Genomic DNA, 24,590 nt, shown 5'->3' with positions numbered 1-24,590 from the left:
TAAATTTGCTCACTGCCTTTTTCACATTTTTGGAAGAAGTCAATTTGCTCAGGTTTCAAAGGGTTAAAGGAGCAGTATGTAAGATTTCTTTGTGGCATCTAGTGCTGAGGATTGCAGATTGCAACCAGCTGTACGTTCTTGTTAAAATTTAATTCACTGTTTAGGCTTTTACTTAAAGTTGAATTATTTGCAGAACTTTCTTCATCTATAAAACAAATGGACCAGTTGATTAAAACCAGTAATAGTCCGTAACTATACCGAGATTTCGGGCTTGGTGTTTCGGTTGCAACATTAGTGTGTCACTAATGTGTGTGTCACTTTTCTTTTGGCTCCAAAAACAGTTAATTCTGTTTTATCTTTGTTTAACGGGAGCTTTGGCACATCTAATCAGTGATTTGTTCAGTGCATTTACTCTGTGCTTGGTACGGGATCGCAGTCAACCGGTGATAAAATATCTGATTGTTTTCTATAATCTTTACTGAGAGGCCACACTTTGCCTGCAGCCCGATTTGAGCACTGATTGCTCCTCCCACTGGAATATTTTGATGAATCACTGCCCCTGGATATTGATGTCAAGAGGCAACAAACACACACATACACACAAAGAGGGCTTGTCATCTCTTGCTGTTTGGCATAAATGAGAATCTTACGTGCGCAGGTGGCCAAAAAGAAAAGTTTGAAATATTCGCATGCTGATTGATGACCAGTAGCTATACAAGTTTGTGAAAATATATATGTATTTCTATCCTTATGAGGACTGCGTGTCCTCAAAAACTAGCTGCTGGGCCCCCATTAGTCACTCCTACACGTTCCCTCAGCATTTTGTATAGCAGCAGAATAATACAGGGCTGCAGGTTTGCTGAATGATTTTTTTTTTTTTTTTGCTTAGGCTTAAATTACTTTAAGAGTATGCAACAAGTAAAATGCACTGAAGTAATGTTCTTTAAAACTGTGGATTAATTTAAAAGGGGTCTCCTAGGTACAACATAATCTGTGGGTCCCCATTGCATCACCAATAAGTGAATATTTACAAATTTAGAAAAATATTCAGGAATATATACCATGCACAGTTTGACAGAGTGACCAGAAATGAAGCCTTGACATTCCAGTGCTCATTAAAGTACAGTTTTGACGTACCTTTATTTTACTCCACTACAAAAACTATATTAATGTATTAGAATATTAAGCATTTTACTCTTCTATTTTATTTTATAACTTTAGTTACTTTGCAGATTCAGATTGCCAGTACTAAATATGATAAACAAATAAATGATTGTATATTATTATGGATAAAGACAATAGTTTATTGTTTGCTTGGTGAAATTATCAAGAATTGGTGAAATTCGCCAGAAACCTTCTGGTTTTCACAAAGTTTTGCAAACGTGAGTAGTGTTATTATCACATTCAGGCCATAGAAGTACACATTTGAACGACATTTGTGGGCATTTTATTCCCAACTTCAACAGTTTCTCTTCAGAATATGGCCCTGACTTTCCATCATCACTCATTCACCTGTCCTCAACTCTGAACCTCAACCATCTCCGACGGCACCTGAAAGCATCCTCAGTGCTGAATCAGAGAGCTCCGTGAGTCCGTGAATACGTCAAGTCAGATAAAAAAAAAGATTAAAAACGGATATTGACTAAGTTTACCTTCAAAATAAAAGCTTAAAAGGACGGGTGTGGTATATTAATAAGAAAATCGGCAAAACGTTTTTTTGTGAATAGAAAAAAACCCATTGTTGCCTCTAGAGAAATGTTTGCCCATACGGGTTTATGTGTAAGTAAATTAGATTGATTTTTTCTTTTAATCTATTTTTTTTATCACCACAGATACTCATAACTCAAGCGTCCAACCATAATCAATGAGATAAATATCAAATATCACACCAAAGTATAAATGCATAATATAGCTTAAATGTTATTAAAAGTATTTCGCTGAAAAAAAAACAAAACTTTTGAAGCTACTTGCCATTGTTGCTATAGGTGATTTTTTTTTTTTTATCCCCGGTGATTACATTTTACTTCTCCTGCTTCTTTTGACAAAACAAAATTATAATGTACTCTTAACGTACAGCCTTAAATTCATCCTAAAAATGTGCACCTTACCGCATTTGTTAGACTTTATTTTGAAAATACGTACCGGAAATGAAACGCTTAACTGCACGTGCGTTGACGCTGCGAGAGCTCGAGCCTCCAGCAGCAGCAGGAGGAACGCCCTGCATCCTCTCTCCTCTCTCCTCTCTCCTCTCCTCTAACATCCATCCGCCGCCCGTGTGTCCCGGCTCTCCTCTGCTCCCCCAGCCACGGAGGAGCCGCTCTGAACGGGAAGGAAGACGAACCAAACCTCGCTGGAAGAAATGGCCTTTTAACACTCGAGAGAATAACCAAGAGGAGACATGAATCATTTGGCTTTTTTCCTCCACCACCACCTCCTCCTCCTCCTTCTCGCTTCCCTGAGCTGCTTCCCCGCTTCTGCTGACAGGAGATTTGGTGAGTGAATTACCGGATGGTTGTTTTCTTAATGAGCTGCTTCCGTACCGTCTCCGGTGCTGTGGAAAGCCACTCAGAGCCATTTTGCAGACAAACCGGAGGGACTATTTCTGTTTCTGATCTGTGTCAATATTGTATCAGCGGCGCTGCCAAGAACCGGCAGGCTGCTTCACTGCAGCTTCACCTGAGCCCAGGAAAAACAAACACGGTGACCCGGTCACACGTTTCAGGAAAAAGATCCACTGCAAACACAACAAAGTCCACACAGGAATATTATAATGTAGAAATCATGTAAGAGCAGCGTAAACTCAGCGGCGCACCGCCGAGACGTCACAAGTCGGTAAACTAGTCGGTAAACTGAGCTAATACAAGGACAATTAGGCATCATTTTATTAAGAAGCCTTACATCTGTTTGACAGGATTATTTGTAACAAAAATTGCGTGCACGTTGGCCTATTAATGTACAATAAATCATATACATTGCATAATAGCAGAATACTTTATTGTAATTTAAATGAAATAATAAAAAATAATGTAGTTCAGGTTTTACAAATATAACATACAGACATTTAAAAAAGTATATAAACATATATTGTATACAATATAATAAGTATTTAGGAAAAAAAAGAAATAACACAGTACCAGCAAATATACACCAAATAAATGAAATTATCAGTTTAAATGGTAATATTTGGAAAATGAAATTAATTAAAAAAATATATATATATATAAATATATATATATATATATATATATATATATATATATATATATATATATATATATATATATATTATAAATTAATTATGTCAATTAATCCAGGAATGGTATTAATAAATACAGAGCAAGAACATATATACATACATAAACTGATAAAATATTAAAAATAAAAAAAATACATAGTACCACAAAAATACTAAAATGAAAATAAATAAATAAATGAATAACTGACAGAATTAATAGAATAAATAACAGAAATAATTCATGAATGCAATAGTGAGATATTCCCACAAAAAAATGAATAAAATCTTCAATAAAAATTAGAGAAAATACAATACTAACAGACTACAATCAATATCAACAGCACCACATTTCATCTAAGAACAAAAACAGGCGGTTTTGGGTCTATGCTCAGTTGTAAACAAGAACAGACAACAACCATCAGTGATAACATCAGTGCAAAAAATAAAATAAACGTAACTATACATTCTCCGATTTCCAGCTTTGTGCTCCTTACAGAAGCAGGTATTGATCGGAAATATAAAAGTGTGTGTGTGTGTGTGTGTGTGTGTGGCCTGAGGACATTAATTTCTCTCATGCACAGAGTTTATAAATAGCTGATATCTAATATTCCCCTACTGGTTTGAGGATTTGCAGGATACAGGATGACTGATGCAGGGATGTGTTGTAGAAGATGGTGAGAGGAGGAAGAGCAGCAAGAAGCTGGTGCTAAGGGGGGGAAGTGTGTGTATGTGTATGCGTCTGTGTGTGTGTCCAGACCCTCCTCCTCCTCCTCTTTCTCCTTCAGATTACATAACCGCCATACAGAGAGTATGGCAGCCACAGGACAGACTCAGCTGAGGAGACGAGCGGTGAAACAACAGAGAGCAATGAGCTGTAGCGCTCAGCCTCCATTTATACGTGTATACTTTATTTATTTATACTCCAAATCCTATGATAGGGTTATCTACCAGTACTGCTTCTGATTTCAATGAGTTTATGGCGATATATATATATATATATATATATATATATATATATATATATATATATTTATATATATATATATACACACACTCACACGCACACACGCACACACACACATATATATATGTATATGTATATATATATATGTATGTATGTATTAATACTAAAATTACCCCACAGAGTATTTTAGTTACAGTTTTGACATTTAATGACATTTGGCCATTTAAATGAACAGTTTTTATGTTTTCAGCCTCAAGGCCTAATTCTTCTGTGGTAGTCGCAGCAATGCATGTACGCAATAGTGCATATAAAAAAATATCAACAGCCTACAGTGTAGCCTACCTGCTATTGATTCTCCTTATTTATTGCATTGTCACCATCTGTTGGAATGAACCTGTGGGGTTTGCAATTTTGGTAAATATTTCGATCATGGCTGTATTTCAGACAACTGCCATGTTTCCCCCTTGTATTGATTACATAAACATTAGAACTAAATTAAAACTTTATTTCTTATTTATCTCATTTGGTTACTAAACCAATCATTCATGAGTCCCACTGTTTAGTAGAAAAGAAAATAATTAGTTTCATACTGAACAATTTCATATAAAGGAATGTTTCAATACTTAAATATATCCAAAAGTATTCCAAAAAGAATTTAATAATCTTGCTGATTCTCAATTGAGCTTCTTGGCCACTGTGTTGGTTTCATGCTGTTCTGCTGATCGACAATGGGTGGCAGTAACGCGCAAACAAGCGTATCAATACGCCAGCAAAGGCAGTGAGGAAGATTATGACACACCCACAGTAACTGATTTATTGAGCTGTGTGAGGGCAGCTGAAACATGACAACAACATGGAGGGACCATCACATTTAAAATGTTAGCAAACTGTTTATTTTGACATCCAGCAGTTGCAGAGCAACACGATCATTCCTTTGGAGGCGCGTTTGTGTCCACCTGATGAATGTAAGTCCAATATTCACTAGCTGTTTTTCAAATGTTTAATGTGTGAGGAAATGCTCTCAACCCATTTGTAAGACCTCAAGAAAACACACAATGTTTTGTGAGAAACACTGAATGTAAACTTTTGCTATTTAAAAACGAAACACAACTTGTAATTTAGTTTTAAAGTTTAGTTTCTGAGTTTGTTTGTAAAGGCCCTGACACACCAAGGCTATTTTTGGGCCTAGTTTTCGTATTTTGCTCCACACTTTTTGTACTAGTCAGCCTTTGTCAGCTTTTTTTGGACAATCTATCATTTTGAATCATCATCGGGGCCTGTCTGTGAGTTAAATCACTCTGACTGGCAGTTCAGCTCTGCACATGAGAAGAGAAACAAAAGTGAGGAAAGTGAACAAATGACTGAAGTCAGGAGGGAGTGAGATTAAAACAAACTTGTTAAATGAGGTAAAACTATTTTTTTTTTAGCCATTGAGAAATGGTTTGTAATTGTTTTTGTGATTGTTCACTAGGGCACACAAAAATACAGAGTTCCCAGGGTCATGGAAAACCTGGAATAGTCACAAAAATTCCCAATCACATTTTCCAGGCCTCTAAAAGTGATGAAAATCATTTGAAAGTTCTTAAAAAGTCCTGATCCTTTGTTGTGTTGAGTAAAATTGTTATTGTAATCTTCTGTGGTTAGCCTCTCATAATGAAATGTAATGGCAAATGTATTTTCTGTAGCTGTCAGTGTTATCAGCACTACTATGCATCAACATGTGACAAAGTTTTGTTCACCATAACTTATAAAAAATATATTATGGGACCTCTAAGTCATGGAAAAGTTTTGAAATGATGTCTTTGAAAATATGTGGGAATCCTGGATAATGTGTTCTTGTGTTGTTAATGTGCTGGTTTTCTGTTTTGACTGACAAATACAGACTATAGCCGCATGTTGCCATGGAGTGTTATTCCATGCAGGTGCAGGGTGTTAACGCCAGCTGGCTGTAGTGTTTGTGGGGTGTTTAGTTGCAACTTTTTGGCCAAGACACAGACGACTTGAGGTGATGCAACAGTTGGCCTTCATTGCCACTAGTTTTTTGATATCTGTTTGTTGTATCTGGGCCTTAAAACTTTGAAACCCAGGGAAGATTGGCTTGATTTCTTTCGTATTATCAGGAATAAGCAATTTAAGAAGAAATGACTCAGAAATTAAATAAATGTGTAACAAAAGAAAAGACAGAAACAAAAGAAACAAAAAGAAAGTAAAAAAAAAACAACTAAAAACAAACAAACAAACAAAAGAAACAGGGAAATTGCCTTAAAAAATGATTTAAAATAATAAATCAATTAATAAATAATTTTGTGAAATTGTCCCTAGTTTAAAAAAGAGAAGAAATTCTTAATCTATTAATTTCTTGGAATTTACAGGCCATTTCTTGCCAAGTTGCTCATTGCTATTTTAATTATGTTTTTGAAAGAAATCCAAACAATTTGCTCAGGAATAAAAGGCTTAAATGCTTCTTAGAGCTCAAAAGTCGTAAAGCTTTAACTCAGTTAAATGATGACCAATAATGACTAGTTGCAGGATTGCAGTTCTGGCTGCGTTTTAATGCGGCTTGAATGTGGTAGAAAACATTTAAAAATCCTGATTTTACTTTGAGCTGTGGGGAGTTCCAGAGGGTTGTGTCTTTAATTGAGAAGCAGTTTGTGCAAATTAAAGTGTGAAATCTTAGTTGGTTGCAGTCTGGTTATGAGAGTGCTGGAAAAGTTCTGAAAGCGAGATGGTGGTCATTTTGCATTTGACAAACATCAGATATCATGTGTGAAATAACCATTTGAACTGAATTTCTTAGTGATGTGAGACTTTGATGTACTGATGTATTGTCTCTGTCTGGTCTTGTCAGCTGTTTGTCCACACATACAGGGATATATGTTTGTTTTCACAGTGCGTTTTGTTGTAAAGCCTCTCTGCGCTCCAGATTTTCCTCTCCTGGGATTTTAACCGTACACTGCGTTCAGCTCAGGTCTCCTAATCATTAACGTGGACCTGGAGAAGGTCACCGCTGGTTCTCCCGGTGTGACCGTAGCCATGGTAACGCTCATTAACATTTTATCCATGCTGATTGGTTCGGGCAAGGCTGAGGAGCTGCTGAGGTGCTTTACTGTTACTGTGCTGTGACACGTGATCACAGTCAAAGATCCCATAATATTAACTGCTTTTTTTAAAAAAAAAAAATCTGAATTAAATGTCTGCTCCAGGGTTGTCATACATCTACTTTCACAACTTGACATGAACAGTTTAACCATTTGAAACCTAGATTGACACCACATTGTGGTCAGATGCCTTTCACAAGTATTTCAATTTCTTTCAAAAACATGGGGGAAAAAAAGAAATGAGCACCCTGTCAGTAAATTAGCAGATTTACAAAAAATATTTTTAAACAAGTTAAGGAAAATGTCCAGAAAAAATACCCTGATCAAACAGTAAAACTAAGCAGTACTGATAGAATAGATTGAGTTACTGTGTTGCATATTTCTTGCCTAAAATGTTTTCAGAATCATATTTTAGCTTATTATGTAACTATAATACAAGATTATTTTTTTTCTCAGCCGGCTGCCACTGTGTCAAATGGACGAGTGCTGATCAAATACAAACTAATTCACATTTTGGCAAGTTTCATGCAGCCCTATTGACAACAGTGAACAAATGAGACATTTTGCTTCTTTGGTTACCTGAAAAGAGGAGGTTCGGTCTCTGCACTGACAGTCAGGTATCTTGTTGGCACCAGCGAAGCATTTTGCAGCAACACAAAGCTTTGCTTTCACTTATAGAAAACCCCTGCATGGATTTTGCTGTGATGAAAGAGTAAAGGGGATCTTCCCCTGGTGTTCCTGCTGTGAGAGGATCTCTGTGAATCGCTGAAGATTATTCAGAGTTCCGAAAAAAACACATGACGTCATCCTGTGGTTAAGCCCAGCTGTAACTGAACTGCTGTTTGCTTTATTGATGCTTTGTCTGCACTGACTTGACGTGAATCAGTAAATTGATCAGTGTGGATCAATGTTTATTGAATGCAGAAAGTGAAAGTGCGATGAAAGGCCTGTCACTTGTGCTTTGTTCCTACCTGCTGCAGGCGTCCGTGTCTGGCTGTGTTGATTGATACCTCCTCCTGTTCTGGTTTCTTCTCACCGCACAGGTGAAACCACATCTGTTCTCAGCGTTTATCTCAGTGAAATGTGTGTGTTTGGCCCTGCAGGGTTTATTGTGCTTTCTGCTCCGTCTCCCAATAAAGAGAGCGATATAACAGCTTCAGGGACTGTCTGATGGCAAGGGGAAATAGTTAAAATATTTAAAATATAGCATACATTTAAAGTGATACTGTTTTTTAGGTGGTAAGTACATTTTGCTGCTGGCCCCATCCACAGCCATCAGATTCTTTTGACAAAAAGTGTAATTTTACTTTACAGACCACACTGAATTGCTGGTCTACTGCCTTGGTAATTGTTTACTGGGAGTGTCAAAGCTGTCAGTTAGTTTTGGTAATACCCTGACCATGAATCTTTACATGTGTCAAAATTCAAGAATTCTGTCAACAAATATTAGTTGACACAGAAAGTATAAATGCAGTGCTATGACCAGCTGGGACAATGACAGCTTGTATTGTTCTTAACTGGGGGTTAAGAGAGGGGAGGCCATCAGCTCTGTAACCTACATCACTGCTTTTTGCTAACAGAGTGGGTGTTTCTATTTGAAAAACCCTGAAAACAATGCGGATGGAATTGGCCTTTAAAGAAAAGTAGCAAGACTACAGTGTTTGTTAAAAGTAAAAGAACTGATTCAGATTCAGCATCAAAATAAAGTACAAAAAGTAACATTTTTAATTCTCAGGATTTCAGGATGGTAAACATTATTTTATTGGGTTAGAATCTGTGATGCATTAATGTGTTCATCACTTTAATGTTGAAGCTGGTAAAGGTGGTGTTTATTTTGAATACAATATACAAATATATATAAAAAGTACGATAATTCCTTCTGAAATGTGGTGGAGAGTGAGCAGCTGTCCTTTGTTACTGTCCGCCACTGAAATGACCTCATCATGCTTTTCACTTGTACCTGCAATATCACCCAACTTACTTAAACCTATGAGAGTTATACTGGGGCTGTTAGCGTTAACATGCTAATTGCAATGTGATTAAGGTCCGTAAAAAACCTTTTAAAAAAAAATTTAAATCGTGTTAATTGCCAACAGTATTGGCTGAGTTTTAAAGCTAGAGCAATGATACTAGTCTCATATGAAACTAGAAGAATCCAGGTGTACCAAACTTGTCATGTTAGGCTACATTTTGGTGATAGAAAAACAGCACAGCCCTTTCACATCGGCCCCTTAACCTCTAATCTCAATTATATGAATGAAAATGACAGACATGCACTTTATTTTAGACCTATGCAGCTTTTTTGCTGTCATTTGATTCCTATTTGAGGCAATCTGGTTAGAATTGCTGTATCTTTTTGCAATATGGACTTTAAAACGGTTTTGTACTGCATAATAATTGAATTGAAAGCATTCTATTAAGATATGCGACTAATCAACTATTGAAATTCTTCCTTTTATCAGGATTTTAAAAATTAATTTCCCTCGTTATTGCCATTGTTTTAGGTGCATCCACTTCCTGTTTTACCTCCAAATAAAATGTATTATCAAGCTCAAGATGTTAATATTTAAAGGGGCTGTGTGTGAAATTCAGAGTGTATGAGTTGTCTGCACATGGTTGTTAACATGGAGGTAGGACCAGACGGTGCTAACTACATAAACAGTGCTGAACAACAGCAACGCTGCTGCCATCCCGATATCAGTGATCACCGCTACTGTGAGCTATAGGAATATACTCATGAACCTGTAGCCAAACTAGCTTACCACAACAAACCACAGAGAAGCTCGGAGGGAGTGTGATTTTATTCTTTACTGAAGGTGCCATTACTCCAGTAAATCTTTACATAAGATTGTTTCAAAATATTTTGCTGCTATTAATTGCTAATTGTTTGCTAATTAATGCTATTAAGCACATCAATGCTCTGAATGTTGCATATAGAATTTTTAAGTATGTAATTGTCAAGTAAGAGTTAATTAAGCCTCACCAAAATCGTTTGCCTTTAACACAAGTTATGTTATATGCAAATGACAAAAAATGTTCATGCGATTTTCACAGCATGCAGGCTAATTAAAAACTTTCGTAGAAAACAACACAGAACTACAAGAGATTTTCTCCATAAAAATCTAACTTGGATTGTCTATATACAGTCTATGCAGTACCCTCTACACATAATGAAGGCAGCCAGCATCAGAGAGCTACAGTAAAAGAGAGCTCTGAATACAAAGCGCTGCTGCTTCATTCAACCAGATGGATGGATCAATGCCGCGGCTTTGAACAATCAGTGGAAGAGAGGAAGGAGGATGAGAGGAAAGGGATAAAAAAGGATGAGGGAGGAGGTGATGGAGGCGGTTGTGTTGTCGCTGCAGGAGACAGAGGAGGGGAAGACAAGGAGAGATTACCGCCAATTTAAGGTGGCCCGCTTTGCACACACCTCCTAATTGAGAAATGGATTTCCTCGCTCTACTGCGACAAAATAAAAATGATCAAATGCCGCTTGCGCTTCCAAATCCTTCCTTTTGTGTTCGTCTGCGTTGTCGTGATTGATCATTTCTTTGAGCTGAGGCCCAAACAAATTGGATAGCTGTCATTTTTAACAAAAAAAAGTGGACACATTGAAGGCATGATACGCTACAGAAGACCCGTCACATATAGATGGACAACACATAGACAGCCAATTAGGAAAGTTGTGATCAGCCATGGGAAAAACCTAAAAGTTAGTCAGACTTTAGATGAGCTAAAAATAAAACTACAAAGGCAGGGAAAGATTTACAAAAGGCTTGGTCCTTTTCCTCCAGTCTGCGACCCCGATTTGTTATCAACTTTCCAGAGATGTAAACACTCCAGCAGAGATAACATTGTTTGGTTGAGAGGGTTAGAGCTGAACGCTGAAGGGAAATGATGGAAGTCATTTGTTGTAAACAGAACAGAAGACCACCCTTACAAACTTTAATCATAACTGAGCAGCCATAACAAGGTGTGTATGGGGAACTAAAGTAACATTTTGTGCTTATTCATTTATTTGACAGAGGTGCTTATTGATCAACTGAAAAATAGCGTCTAAATGAGAAGAACTGTCAACGAGGGGTCAGTCGTTGTTGTTTTTTCAGGGCCGATACCAGTACAGATTATTAGTAGTTGTAGTTGTAGACCGATAACCGATATTTGGAACTGATAAAGCATTTACAATAAAAAAATATGTTTGTCAAAACTTAGAATTTGGAATATAAAAAAAACTCCAACAGAAAACTTTGTTTAAATGCCTTTAGCAAACGTTTAATCAAAACTGAAACTTTGAACATCATATACAGCAAGTTCCCGCCAATTTTTTAGAAAGTCAAATAAAAATTTAAACAAAAAAAATGAATAAATAAAAATAGCTCCCTGAAGTAAAAGTTTCTCCCCCGCCGATACGATGTCATGCCGATAATCTGTCACTGTGGATGGGTTTTTGGTGAGGTGCCTGGAATAAGGTCTGTGGTTAACACAAGATGAAGAGACGTTTGATTCCACAACATTAAATTTCAGGAATTACCCAACTTGTGAATTGTAATGCCTTTATGTTTCTTAAAAAAGATGCTAACAAGTGGCTAAATGAGACTACAGAACGTCATCACACAGAACACAGCTTTACAGCTTAGTTTTAATGGTGATGTTGTAGTCACGCTATCATAATGATTGCTTTTTACTTCTGGGGATTGCGTCTAGACTTCATGTTTATTTACTTCTTTTAGATTATCTTGCTAAAAAAAAAAAGGGCAAGCGTCAATTAATTTAGTTTGCCTCAAAGCATTTTTCCTGCATTTATCCAAAATGTTATAGAAAAGTCCCATTGGTTATTAGCCAAGACAACCAGGGCGATGTTACCTTCCGTGTTGTTCTGTAAATAAATATCCTTGAACCACTCATTTCCAAAAGCACAAAAGCAAAAGTTTAGGAATGACTGACAGTATAGCATTAGCATGCCTGGCTAACTAGCTTGGTGCCTACAGCAGCATCAGTAAACCAGCGTTACTTCCAGATCCATTGATCAGCATATACTAGTAATGTCATTCTGTAGGACTACTTTACTGCTGGCTGCTTTGAAAAAACAAACAAACAAACAAACAAACAAACAAACAAAAAAGCTATGTTGATGATCCATTATCCAAGCCAGTCCTGTAAAGTGGATTAGAGTTTCATGGGTGGTCCTTTCATGCTCTTTTGCGTGTTTTTCAAATAGAAACTCCCACTCAGCCACTAGCAAAAAACAGTGGAGATGGTTAGGTTGAATTTTGTTTGTGTAGAGACAGAAGTGTTTTTTTTTATATTTGCAAAAATGTGGTGTAAAAACTGACAACACGTCGAAAGCGCAGCTGCATTTTACACATACATTTTGAGGGTGCACTGCTTTTGATATTTTTAATGTACGTAAACAGACGTAAAACAGCGTTTTAAATTTTGATAGATTATATAACATGATTACAGTATGGGTTATTTCTTATTTTCAAGTCCGTCTAACCATGGATGAATACACCCAAAAGTTTATATGGTCAGTTAACTCCCTGGCTTTATTTTTCAAGGTGACCACTCTGAGTTCAGTCTGTGGCGCTCTCTCTCTCTGGAGCAGTGGTTGTCTGATGCAAACAGACAGATGGCATCCTGGGAAATGTAGTGCCTTTTTTGTCAGCGAGCGCAGCTTGTAATAGCTCTGCCAGGAGGCATTAAAGGCCACAGCCTGGACGCTGCTCTTTGCTCACAGGGTGAAGCTGATTGAAATTCTGTTCCTCCCGCATGGCCGGCTTGGTGTCCATCCTCAGTGCAACACCGCAACCTATTTCACACTCTGCTGCCGTGGAGTGATGAAAGCAGAGCGCAAAACAACTCAGGGTGGCAGCAAAAGTCCAAAAGTAGCATGCAGAGCCATCTTCCATCTCCTCCACCTCTAACTGGCTGGAAAAAACTTTTTATCTGGACATGAGATGGGGAAAAAAATCTATAAACTCTTTTTACATATCATCCTCATTTTTCCTTAAAGATTGTTTAAAGAATTTAAGCTCCACTTTGGCTCATAACCTCATTAGAATGAAGGCATATACTTTATAATCTAAAACATTTGTAATCATATCATCCTCATCTTTATGTACATAGCTATTTGAGTCAGGAGTGAGGTTTGTTGCCTTATTTTGGATGACATCCTCAACCTTGACCAACAATATATTATTTGAAATTGCAACAGCCCACAACTATCTTTGTGAGATCCTTATATCATTTTAACAACAAACACAACCTTCCCATGTTTTTGCCTATGCAATGTTGGCTTTTAGTAGTTTAAAACATTTTTTTCTGAAATGTAATTTTATTCATTATGCCATCTTTGTGCATCAAAGGGGGTTCTTAAAATGTCTTTCATGAACAGTACAAGGTTCCAGTGGTCATGGAAAACCTGGAAAAGTCACAGTATTAGCAAAAAGTCATTGAAAGTTTTGGAAAAGATGTGGAATTTTGGTGTGTGTGATAAAATAGTTTCAGTAATCTTCCATGGATAACCTTCCACATGATGTAACATAACGGCACATTCCTTTATTGTAATAAGCTTCAAAGAGTTTTTTTTTTTAGCATCATTCGTGTTTACTCATTTTCTCCTCTAGTCCCGTCTCTTCTTTTATGTGATACTGCTGAAATTATTTTTGAATAGAGCTTAAATCTGATATGTTTGAAAAACCTTGGGCAAGTGGGGCAAGAAAATAAAAGTTGTTATTATTAGTCCTTGAAAAGTCATAAAAAGTTTTGAAATTTTGTCCATGAAAATGCGTAGAGACCCAGACACTAAAACAGATTATAGAAGTTCAAATAATAAAAGAACAGAAGCTAATAAAACCTATTAAACATAAAATAACTAGTTTCCTTAAAAGACGAAATAGTCGTTACAAGCTGACAAAATAAATGTATCTGCCACTTCACTTAGCTTTACTTAGAGACCATTTTTATTTTATTGGATATAATGTTACATTTTTCTGTGTTATGAATTATTTAATATTGCATGTGAAAAAGAATTTTCTTCCAAAATCTCTGTACACCATTTTGTTTTCAAATGTTATAATTCCCTGTTAGTGGTAAGCCTCTGTGTATTGCTTCTCTCGCTTGTATATTTTTGCTCTTATTATGCTGTTTTGGAGAAATTGGCCCAAACACCGCATGAACGCCCCAAAGCTGTTGTAAAAAGCTCTGCCTCTCCGTAAACAGCATTTCTGTGTTACATGTTTCTGCTTTTAACAAGAGCACATCTGCTGGAAAACTACTGTGATTATGGCATCTTTTCCACTGAGATGTAAACAAATACAGCCTCGGGTGACTATCCCTTTTAATTACACCGAAACAGAAACATAATGAATATCCAGAAAACACGACACAAGCTCATAGCAAATGACTTCACTCTGATATGTCTTCGTTAGAGACCAACTGCATCCTGGGTAGAAAGAAATGAGGTTGTTAGACGTAACTCAAAGCTGGAAAACACATTTAGATCTCAGAGGCGAACGTGGCTGCAGTTTGTTTTGGTTGCAGGCAGGAGTCTGAGTGTTTTTGGGTGATTTATGCAAACTTTTGAGCATTTTCTGTTTTATTTTGGATTTGTTTTGCAATTTAAACTTTGGTAGCAGAAAATAATAGTAAATATGATACTGTTTAAAGGTTTAAAGGTTTAAATTTCAGTAATTATCCAAGAGAATCAAGTGAACTTTATTACACAAGTGAGACTGCTTCCATCTAATTACAGGAAGCATCGTTAATGTTGTAATTATTACAGCTGTGGTTTCCCTGCTATGATGGCTCAAAATGACTGATGTGAAGGGCTGTATTTGCCTTTCCGAGTAATTAAGGTATGCTAGTAAGTAATGTTAGAGTAAATTACATTTTAATTCCATTTTTATAAATAATAATACTGTTCTGTTCGGGCTAACAAGCTGTACACTACAAGAGCAATGCTGCATATCCACGTCTCCTACATGAATCATCACCTGGTGAGGATACCGATCTTTGGCTTTTAGTTTTAGTTTCCGTTATTTAGCTCGGCATTTTGTCTGTTGCTATAGCGTGCATATTAAAAGCACTTTTACAGATTTTTTTTAAATTTTAAAAGTCCCAAGAAACCTGAAATCCTGACCTCGACAGTTTCAGCGTCAGGTGAGAGAGACACAAACAAAAATAAAAAAAACCCGGTGTGCCTCCAACAGCCATACAGCGTTTGTGACACTATACACTATGTGTATGTAAAGTTAAAAAACAGTTACTAAGTACAACTACAACCTGTTGATAACCGCTGGGTAAAAAAATTAAATTCCTGTTACTGTGTGAGAGATAGTTGCAGCAGCAGTATAATGAAAACAAAGAGACTCACTTTTAATGACATTACACAGCTTGTGACAGTTTATATTAACATGAACACATTATTATTGACCTTCAGTCTACTCATAATAACCCAACTAAGCCCTATGAAACAGGAACACAGCATACTATCTCCAACAAATGGAAGATTTAACGTGTATTTAACAAATATTTGAATAGCCATATATTCGGATCCTGCCTTAAAGAGCACTCCTGCTAGGCAATAGCAACATGGAGGCTGCTAACAATTTTGCAAGCTACCGAGCGATGCATGTAATCCAAAGGCAAAGTGTCGGAGGAAAAAGATGAGGCTGTTGGCAATGTCAACATTTTCCCTCGGACATGTTATTAAATTACAAAGAACAACTCTGTCCAACTAAAATTACAGTATATAAGCCTTAACCATGGACCCAAAACAAAAAATTTGGGTCCATGGCCTGCGCCATTTCTGAAATGATCAGAAAACATGTCACAGTGCGTGAACACTGTAAACACTACCCCATTCAAACCAGCAATAAACCAGCTCATAGACTCAGCTTTCATTATGCAGCTACAGCTGACAAAAATCTGCTAGTGACGGTCTTAAGTTCAACTGCACATGGAGTTAAACCAACTCGTGGAGTTAGCATTCATTAGCTAGATGTGTTACAGCTGATAAAATCTGCTGGTGATGGTCCTGAGTTCAAATGGACAGCCTGCTTTTGCTTACTTTTGTGTAAAAAATGTGGTGTGGCTATCATTAAAAATAAACAAGCGAAAACAACATAAGGTCATCTGTTGTTTACACCAAAAAAAAAAAGAAAACAGGGGCTGCAGAAGCTTGTTGAAAAGTAATCGGCTGGAGGAATTTGGGCAGCAGAGGTGAATGAATAATGAGCTCTGTCCTTCTGTAGAGTAACTGCTTATGCTGACGTGCTTGGGCTTTTTTTAAAAAAAATGAGCTGCACGGTGTCTGAAAGCGGTTTTTGTGGCATACCCTCAGGTGTGAATGTGTTTTTGAAAATATAGCTCGTATGTGTAGCAAAACCTTCACTGGAGAAACAATATAATGCCACAAACAGGAGCACAGAGCGTTGATGTAAAGGGTGATGATGGGAGAGAGATGATGGGTGGTAATTGTTGCCATAGTTTGATCTCTGGAAGGCAAAGAGACACTCAGCGACAAGCAAGTGTTGCCATGGTTACAGCATCCCATGGTTTTGCTAGTTTGAGCTGGTGCTCTGGCTCCCTGCCTGTTACAGTCCCTGGAGAATTTCCCTAATGTGTGTGTGCATGTGTGTGTGTGTTTACACCCACCTCAGTGCATACATTATGAATGCAGTTGATTGTTATTATCATTAGTACATGTTTAGCTAGACAAACATTTTAAACTGAATATTTATGAATGCCATGAGTGTTAGAAAAGCATCAGTTGTAGCTGTCCTTGTAATAATATGGAAGTATTTCTGGTAGTACCAAAGTAGTTATAGTACTAGTATACTGAAAGGGCTCAAATATTGGTGAAAGTTACAGAGGTTGTACTTTAATAATAGTAGTTGTATAATAGCAGTAGAGGCAGTGGTAACTGTAGTAATAGCAATAATAGTGGTAGCACAGGCAGTAGCTGAAGTGGTAGCTTAATATACAGTTGTAGTGGCAGGTAAGTAGATCCAGTCGTAGCTTTAGTTTTATTGGGCATCAACCTCATGTTCATGTGTGCACCATTGAAAAAAGTGTCTTAAGATTTAAATAAATGTTTCAGGTCGTGGCTGTGCCCGTGAGGAGCAGCTAAGATGTGAGCTGCAAGGAGTCGCTGCAGACAGCTGCATTCCTGCATAGTTTAAAATGAGAGTGTATCTGCTGGATGAACTTCATGAGGATAAAACACGTCTGATACGCTTACTGTCTACACAGAGCACAATGGCGAGCCAAATGCGATGGCAAGAGTCCTTGCGCTTTTTAAAACTCAATGCGAAATGCAAAGCCGGCCAAGGCAACAAGTTTATCATTATTAAATTAAATAACAAAACTGTTCTGAAAATGTTTAAAATAATTAACAGTGTTTAAATTCAGAAGTTTGGGCTAAAATTAACATTAATTTTAATCACAGAAAGGGTAAAGTGCCAACGAAAAGTAAGTGCTGGGTACCAGTACCGTACGCCAGGTATCAGTTCAAGTACTACTATAAGTAAATAATAGCATCATAGTGATAAAGGTAGATTACATTGTAGGGAGTAGTAGGGCAGGCAGCAGCTCAGTCTGTGGGTACTTAGATTGGTTCAAGTCCTGAATGGGCAAGGTCCGAATGGTGGACAGATAGCTGGAGAGGTGCAAGTTCACCTCCCAGGCACTGCTGTGGTACTCTGGAGCAAGCCACCAAAAAACATATCGTCTGTGTAAAACAGATACATAAGACAAATGACAAAGTGAATCTTGAATACTTCTTCTTCTCCTTCTTCGTCTTCTTTGTCCTGTTCTTCTTCTAGTACACACAGTAGAACTAGGCTAGGAGATGTAGTAGTAGTCATTAAAGTAGTAGATTATTATATGTAGCAGGAATAGTAAGCAGTGGTAGTAGTTATAGGAGTAGTAGTAGTAGACCAGTAGATGCAGCAGTAGTCTTAGTAAAAGTAGAATAGAAGTTATAGTAGTAGTCGAAGTAGTGTAGTAGATGTAGTGGTTGTAGTAGTAGTAGAAAGAGGAGGAGGTTAAGAACAGTGTTTACACTCAGCTAAACTCAAGCTAACCTTGGTGACCTTCGTCTGTAGCCACAATCAAACATTATCAGTTCTTTGGAGGAGGGCTTTTATTGTGTAGCAGCTGCAGGAGCAAATTTACTGCAAATGGCTTTCACCTGCTTCGAGCAACTGCTTTTTGCTTTTGTTGTTCTTTAGCAGCACCTTTGTCTTCATGATGAAGTGCAATTTTTTTTCTTTAAATTTTCATGATAGCTGGTAGCTTAAGTTGGCACATCAAAGATTTTCCCCAGGACTTATGAACATATCATTAATGAACACTATATTTATTGACAAGATATATTAATAGATTCAGTTATTTGTGCTATAAACCCCTGGTAAAGGACAGACAGCCACTGCCATTGCCTATATCTTCTGCAGGTCCAGAAATGTCTATTTGACAGATTGTAGAACGGTGTGTGTTTGTACCATGGAGCGGCAGACAGAGTGTGAAGAAGTGTTATACGCTGCCAGATCTCCTGTAAGTGGAACAGAATAAAATATGGCTGCCTCCCCTCCTCTCCCGCAGGAGCACTGAAGAAGCCAGCTTGATGCATCCGCCTTATCCCAGTGTTAACTCAGGATAAACGCAGGCATTTACTGTCCATGGCTGACAGATATAGCAACACAAAAATAGCCCAAAACACAAGCGATGTCTTATTTAGCCATTTAGTTTCATGTCCCAGTCTTATAAGACTTTAGAAGGCCATTTTTTTTAACATTAAGATTAAGGTTGTGTTAGAAGTGTTGGTTCAACCTAATGGCGTGTCTCACTCTCCTCTAATGAAATTTTCCATGCAGTTTGTTTTATGTTTGTGCACGTTTTGAGGTGTTTGTCTCTGAGATGTCTCCTTCCATCCAGACTTTATGAAGGCAGATTGAATTCTTTTTTCTGATTTCAAAACCTAAATAGCAATGTGTCTTTTTAGAAACAGTCTCCCAGTTACTTCAATAATCCACAGAACACAGATTTAAAGGTTTATTTATCTGCCCCAAATTACTATTTGTTTATCATTTACTCATCCCATGTTGTCCTGAATTTGTGAAGAAAACTCCCTTCTTTCGGCTTCCCCTCCACTGAACAAATAATCCAAAACCCAAGAAAGTTCTTGATGGTTTGAAGTCATAGGGGTCCACGTTTAACAACAGCAATACTATATAAAAACATCAATGACAAACTCTTAAACAATTTGTGCAGTATATTCAAGTTGTAGTTATCCAGTCATGTGCTTAATACTGCCCAAACACAAACCTTTTCTCTGAAACTTTAGAATTCAAAACTAAACTGGAAGTAAAACTTACCACCATTTTCTTCAAAGCCAAACTCCATTGACAAAACTGTCATTTTACCTACAATTGCTGTTTTTGTGAAGTCTGGCTTTGAAGAAAGATATGTTTTACTTTGTGGTAAACAGATGCTTGATACAGTTTTGCTGTTGTTAAACAGAGCCCTTTTTTACTTTAATTCACAGAGAATTTTGGGGCATGCAAAGTTTTCTTTACAAATTCAACCTATCACAAGCTGAGGAATCAATATACAAATGGCCATTTTGGGGATGAAATATTTTGAAGTATTTTTTGCTATAGACAGCCTTTTCAGACTGAGAACAAGCCTGTATCATTTACAGCCACAAAGCAAACTCTTCACCTACCACTCTCTCCCTTTGTGTCCGCTGTGTATATACATAATATTATCGATTTTATGACCACATTATTTTTAAAATGTCTATATAAGATTGTCCCGTATCAACCCGTTAACCCGTTTGTTGTTTCTCCCCAAACAGGTTGTCTGTTTGAGAACGAGCTGTGCGCACCATATGAGATCTGCGTCAACGGTAAGATGTCTAACACACACTTCCCTCCAGCAGTTACATCTCAAGTATTTCGGCTTATTTATGGCACCTGTGCCACACAACCAGGTTATCTGTCACAGCTGAGAGGGAACTACATTTTGATAACTTCCTAGCTTTGATGTTCTCGTTAAGACTGCCAATTGTAACTCACTAATAGCCAGCTCATGAACAAGACTACTAAATTTTAGTAACACTTACTTACATTAACCCCTTGGACTCTCTCTGTATTTTAAAACCAGGAATCCAGGGAGTTCATGTGTGCCTTGCCAAAGCTCTTTTCTTAAAGGAAGCTCTAATTAGGAGCATAAAGTAGGGGTCGTTATTTGGCATTTTGCCGATAATGTGTATCAGTGTTTTATTTTAATGATCACTGATAAAATAAATTAATGAAAAAGTGTGCTTATTAAACTCAACCAACACCAAAGAAAGCGGTCTGCAATAGATAAGAAGAAAGTGTCAGCATGGGAGGAACTTTCCCTTTGTAGACCCCAGGGAGTCATTTTTATTTCTGTATTTTTTTTATTTTTCACTAAACTGAACTTTATAAAAAATGTCACAGGGAACTTGCTGTATGTGATGTTGAAAGTTTAAGTTTTGATTAGACATTTAAACTAAATTTTGTGTTAAAGTTTGTTATATTCCAAATTCTAAATTTTGACAAATATTTTACATTACATTTTTATTGTAAATGTATGCCGCGATCCAAATATCAGTTATCAGTCTCATTAAGTTCTAATAATTGGAATCGGCCCTGAAAAAGCAAAATCGGTCGACCCCTAGCATAAAGAATCCCAAGTTGAAAGATATTTAGTCGTTCCTCCATGCAGTTTGGTGTAATTAACTTTGTGTTCATAAACTGGAAGTGGTCGAATGTAACGGGAAGTCTCCTCCCTCTTGGATCTTGGATTTGTAGTTTTTTGCTTTGCTTTGAACCCAACGACTGTTTGTGTAACGGCTGATCACAGTGTACTCAACAGGAACACGTTCAACAAAAGGGTCCAAAACATATTTAGTCTCTACTGCATTAAAGATCACAGTTACAAGAGGCAGGGCATTTGCTAAATGTGTGTGCAAGTGAGCAAAAATGAGCAGAGGTATTAATTTCACATTCATTCTGGCCTCTTTGGAATCAACTGCTGGGTTTTATAATTAAACCCTCACAAACACATATAAATATGAAGCCACTCTCTCTCTCTGCCTCACTCCTCCCTTGCGGCCTGTCTGGCATCAAGAGAAAGGGAACCCCTGCTGAGAATCAACCCAGAATCAAAAAAAGCTCAAAACATGAAAGTCGTTCACAGAAAATAATCTGCATATATTTTGGAATCCTGGAAACTCTTTCATCTGTGACTCCGCTGGGTCAGGCGGATGATAATCGAGTTACTCTCCAGAGTTTGTGCTCTATCTGTTCTGAGCTTACCTTTTGTTTTCCGTATCTCATTGGTTTACTGGGAAGCCGTGCAGAGCAGGCCTCACTTATCAACATCTCTGCAGGGTTTAAAGGAAAGACAAAGAGCCAACAGAGATAAGAGAATGCTTGAATCTGTTGTATAATCTCATTAAGCATGTGAATGGCCTGTTCGGAGGTGCAGGTGGCCGTGGTGTCGGGTACACAGATGACCGACTTTGTTTCTGACCTGCTTCCTGACGTGTGTTTACTTCAGGCAGGGTGTGTTTGTTCTGAATTCATTAGGTTGGTCTTTTCCTGTGTGCGCGATGTCCTTTTGAAATGCGCCCTGTAATCTAATTCTGACAGAGGAGGTGGGGATGAAAACAAAAACAAAACACATGTCTAGTTCTGTGAGAATATCATTATGTCAGCCGTGAGTTTTATTTTTAGCCGAGCTCAGACGGGCTCTCCGTCTGTGTTGTGACTGCCTCAGGTGACCTTGTTTCGCTTTGATGAAAAAAAAAAAAAAACGGTGTTAACTGCCTTTATTTGGATAGTTTGCCCTGCTAGATATTTTTCTTTGCTCTGCTGATCACACTCACACTCATATCTTCTGCTCTACTTATTTAACTGCATATACATATTATTTATTTCTGTGACTCTGAAAGGTTATGGGAAAAATCAGGGAGGGACATTGTTATTAGGAAATGCAAAATATACCGCATTCAGTTCAATTCTGTAGCACTGTACCTGTTATTGAGGGTGCAAAGGTCATATTTTTCCAGGGAATATTCAGTTGTATTTGTTTCCTGTCACTTTTTTAATATAAATAATCTCTGATTTTGATGTGTTGTGATACACTATGGCAGTGTAGTAAAAGTAAAAGTACAAAAAACATTCCTTGTGTAAATCTTTTTATTTTCATTGTGAATTAGAAAATGGTTGGCAGGCCACCTGCCTCCCAGTCAGGGGCTATTTTTGGCCCTTGGGTCGTAAAGTTGAGTATCACTCATATAAACATCAAATAGGGTGTCATGGTTCACATACTGGGTGGTAGGATAACATGAAGGGGTCACCAGTAATATCTTAGTGCTTGCAGGATGATTAACATTATATTGCATTGACAAAAAGTATTCTGCTGCACAAGAAAGTTGTTTTGTAATTATTTTCTTTAACTGTCTTCTTTAATTGTTGATGTTATTTCTGTTCATTTAGTTAAAGTCTGTAAATCACTGGCACAGCTGCTCACAGTGGATTCAAAAAAAGGACTGACTTCTATTTACATAAAGGGAGAACATAAAGCAGGAAATAAAAAGTTGAAAAATTAAAGAAAACAGTTGTCAGACAGCAGCCTAAGAGAGAGAGAGGAATTTCACCCATTTTGCAGATTTCTGCAGTGCGTACACTTTTGTGGAATTTACTGCTTTGCCTCGGTTCTTTCATCTGTCACTAAAAAACCCTCAGTTGGATAGTTGTTCAGTAGTTTTGGTGCCATGTTTCTTCTGCTGTTGTTCCAGCTGTGGTGGAGGACATTGTCCAGCCTTTGAGTGATCATCCCTCTGACCAAACCAAAGATTGTCTTTTAAATATGATATTTAGCTTCTACCTACTGCAGTCAGCAATAGCAACATGAAGTTAGGATAGACTGTTCTCATGCACTGTTCATATACCACGAAAAGCAATTCATCAGAATTCTCATATAACACATGTAATCAAGAAAACTGCGATCAAGTTACTAATGTGCTGTGGTAGTAAAGAAGGGAGTATTATAAAGATTAAGCGTCCAAGTTAGGAGGCAGGTTGGGTGGATGGATGTTTCAGACAACACAGGACTTTACCCCAGGAGACCAGTGTTTATGTCCCATGTGAAACCAAGTTTGCTTTGAGTCATTTTAAGGTGCATCATTGCCATGTTTCTGTTTCTAAACTGAACCTATGTAACTTTACTTTCCTAAACCTATAACCACCCTAACTTTACCTTCATAAACCTTACTTTTAAAACTTATCGACTAATCCATAACTCATGCCATGTAATGTGATGACACCATTCAGAAAGGCTGTGATCATGTGACCAATGTGCTGACAGGAGTTAAGATGTAAAGAGCAAAAGTCCATGTAATGTGGCAGGTTGAGGTGGTGGATGGGTCAAGCAACACAGGACTTTCCTCCAGGAGAGTGGTGTTTGTGTCTTGTTTGAACCCAAGTAAACTTTAGTTATTTTAAGGTACGCCGTCAGCATGTTTCTTTTCTTAAACCTAATCTATGCAACTTTACTTGCCTAAACTTAACCTTCATAACTTAACTTTGGGCTCATAACCTGATGATGCCATTGGTTGGCAGATATTAAGTAGCAGGCTGTTTAAAGTCAATATAGTCTAACTTGATTTCACTCCACTGGTGGGTGTTGCACATATGAATGTTTCTGTTCTCACCCAAATTCGACCACACATGTTAATCATAATGAAACACGAGTACTAAAATGATTCCGTCAGTCCATGGCAGTGTTGGTTGTTTTGGTAGAGCTACTCATCTGCTCAGCTTCACTCTCAGTCCAAATTTCAAAGAGCATGAAAAGCTCCCTGTGAGTGAGTCAGGTGAGGTGAGGCTGCGCTGACAGCTGGATCTCGCAGTGGAAAAGCTACGGTGGCTGCACCTCCAGCCATTGTTCTCACCCTCCGTGTTTCTGACCTGCTTCAATAGCTGCTGTCAAACTGCCCCTCGCAGACAATGCCACTCCGTTGTGTTGGTGATTGGCAGCTCAGACTCTATCAGGACACACAGCAGCTCTGATTGCCTGAGCTGGCTATAATCTCTTGGCAGAAAAAAAAACAAAACAATGAGTAATGTTGGTATTGTTCAGCTGAGGACATTCTCTCTCTTTCTACCAACAACAAAGGGAGAGTGTGACAACTAGGAAAATATCTCAATACCCCGAGGAAACAAGTTGTTCTTTTACCTTGGCCTTGGCAGTTAAA

At 37.6% G+C, this 24,590-nt stretch overlaps 1 protein-coding gene across 3 annotated transcripts in view; it reads left to right on the top strand.

The window, feature by feature from the left end:
* The first annotated feature begins 2,212 nt into the window (after positions 1 to 2,212).
* Positions 2,213 to 24,590, top strand: part of LOC121951622 (receptor-type tyrosine-protein phosphatase N2-like) — a 256,425-nt gene continuing 234,047 nt past the window's right edge. For 2 of the 3 annotated variants that reach the window (XM_042498013.1, XM_042498012.1), the window contains exons 1-2: positions 2,213 to 2,492; positions 20,157 to 20,207. In XM_042498013.1, the coding sequence (XP_042353947.1) occupies positions 2,399 to 2,492; positions 20,157 to 20,207 (145 nt within the window). In that variant the 5' untranslated portion in view covers positions 2,213 to 2,398. Of the gene's footprint in view, positions 2,493 to 5,108; positions 5,165 to 20,156; positions 20,208 to 24,590 lie in introns of those variants that run through there. The other variant, XM_042498014.1, reaches the window with a different exon arrangement.

The sequence above is a fragment of the Plectropomus leopardus genome, chromosome 12, assembly GCF_008729295.1.
Source record: "Plectropomus leopardus isolate mb chromosome 12, YSFRI_Pleo_2.0, whole genome shotgun sequence".
Taxonomy (NCBI): Eukaryota; Metazoa; Chordata; class Actinopteri; order Perciformes; family Serranidae; genus Plectropomus; species Plectropomus leopardus.
The sequence above is the reverse complement of the archived record's forward strand: the minus strand, read 5'-3'. Positions and strand labels throughout refer to the sequence as shown.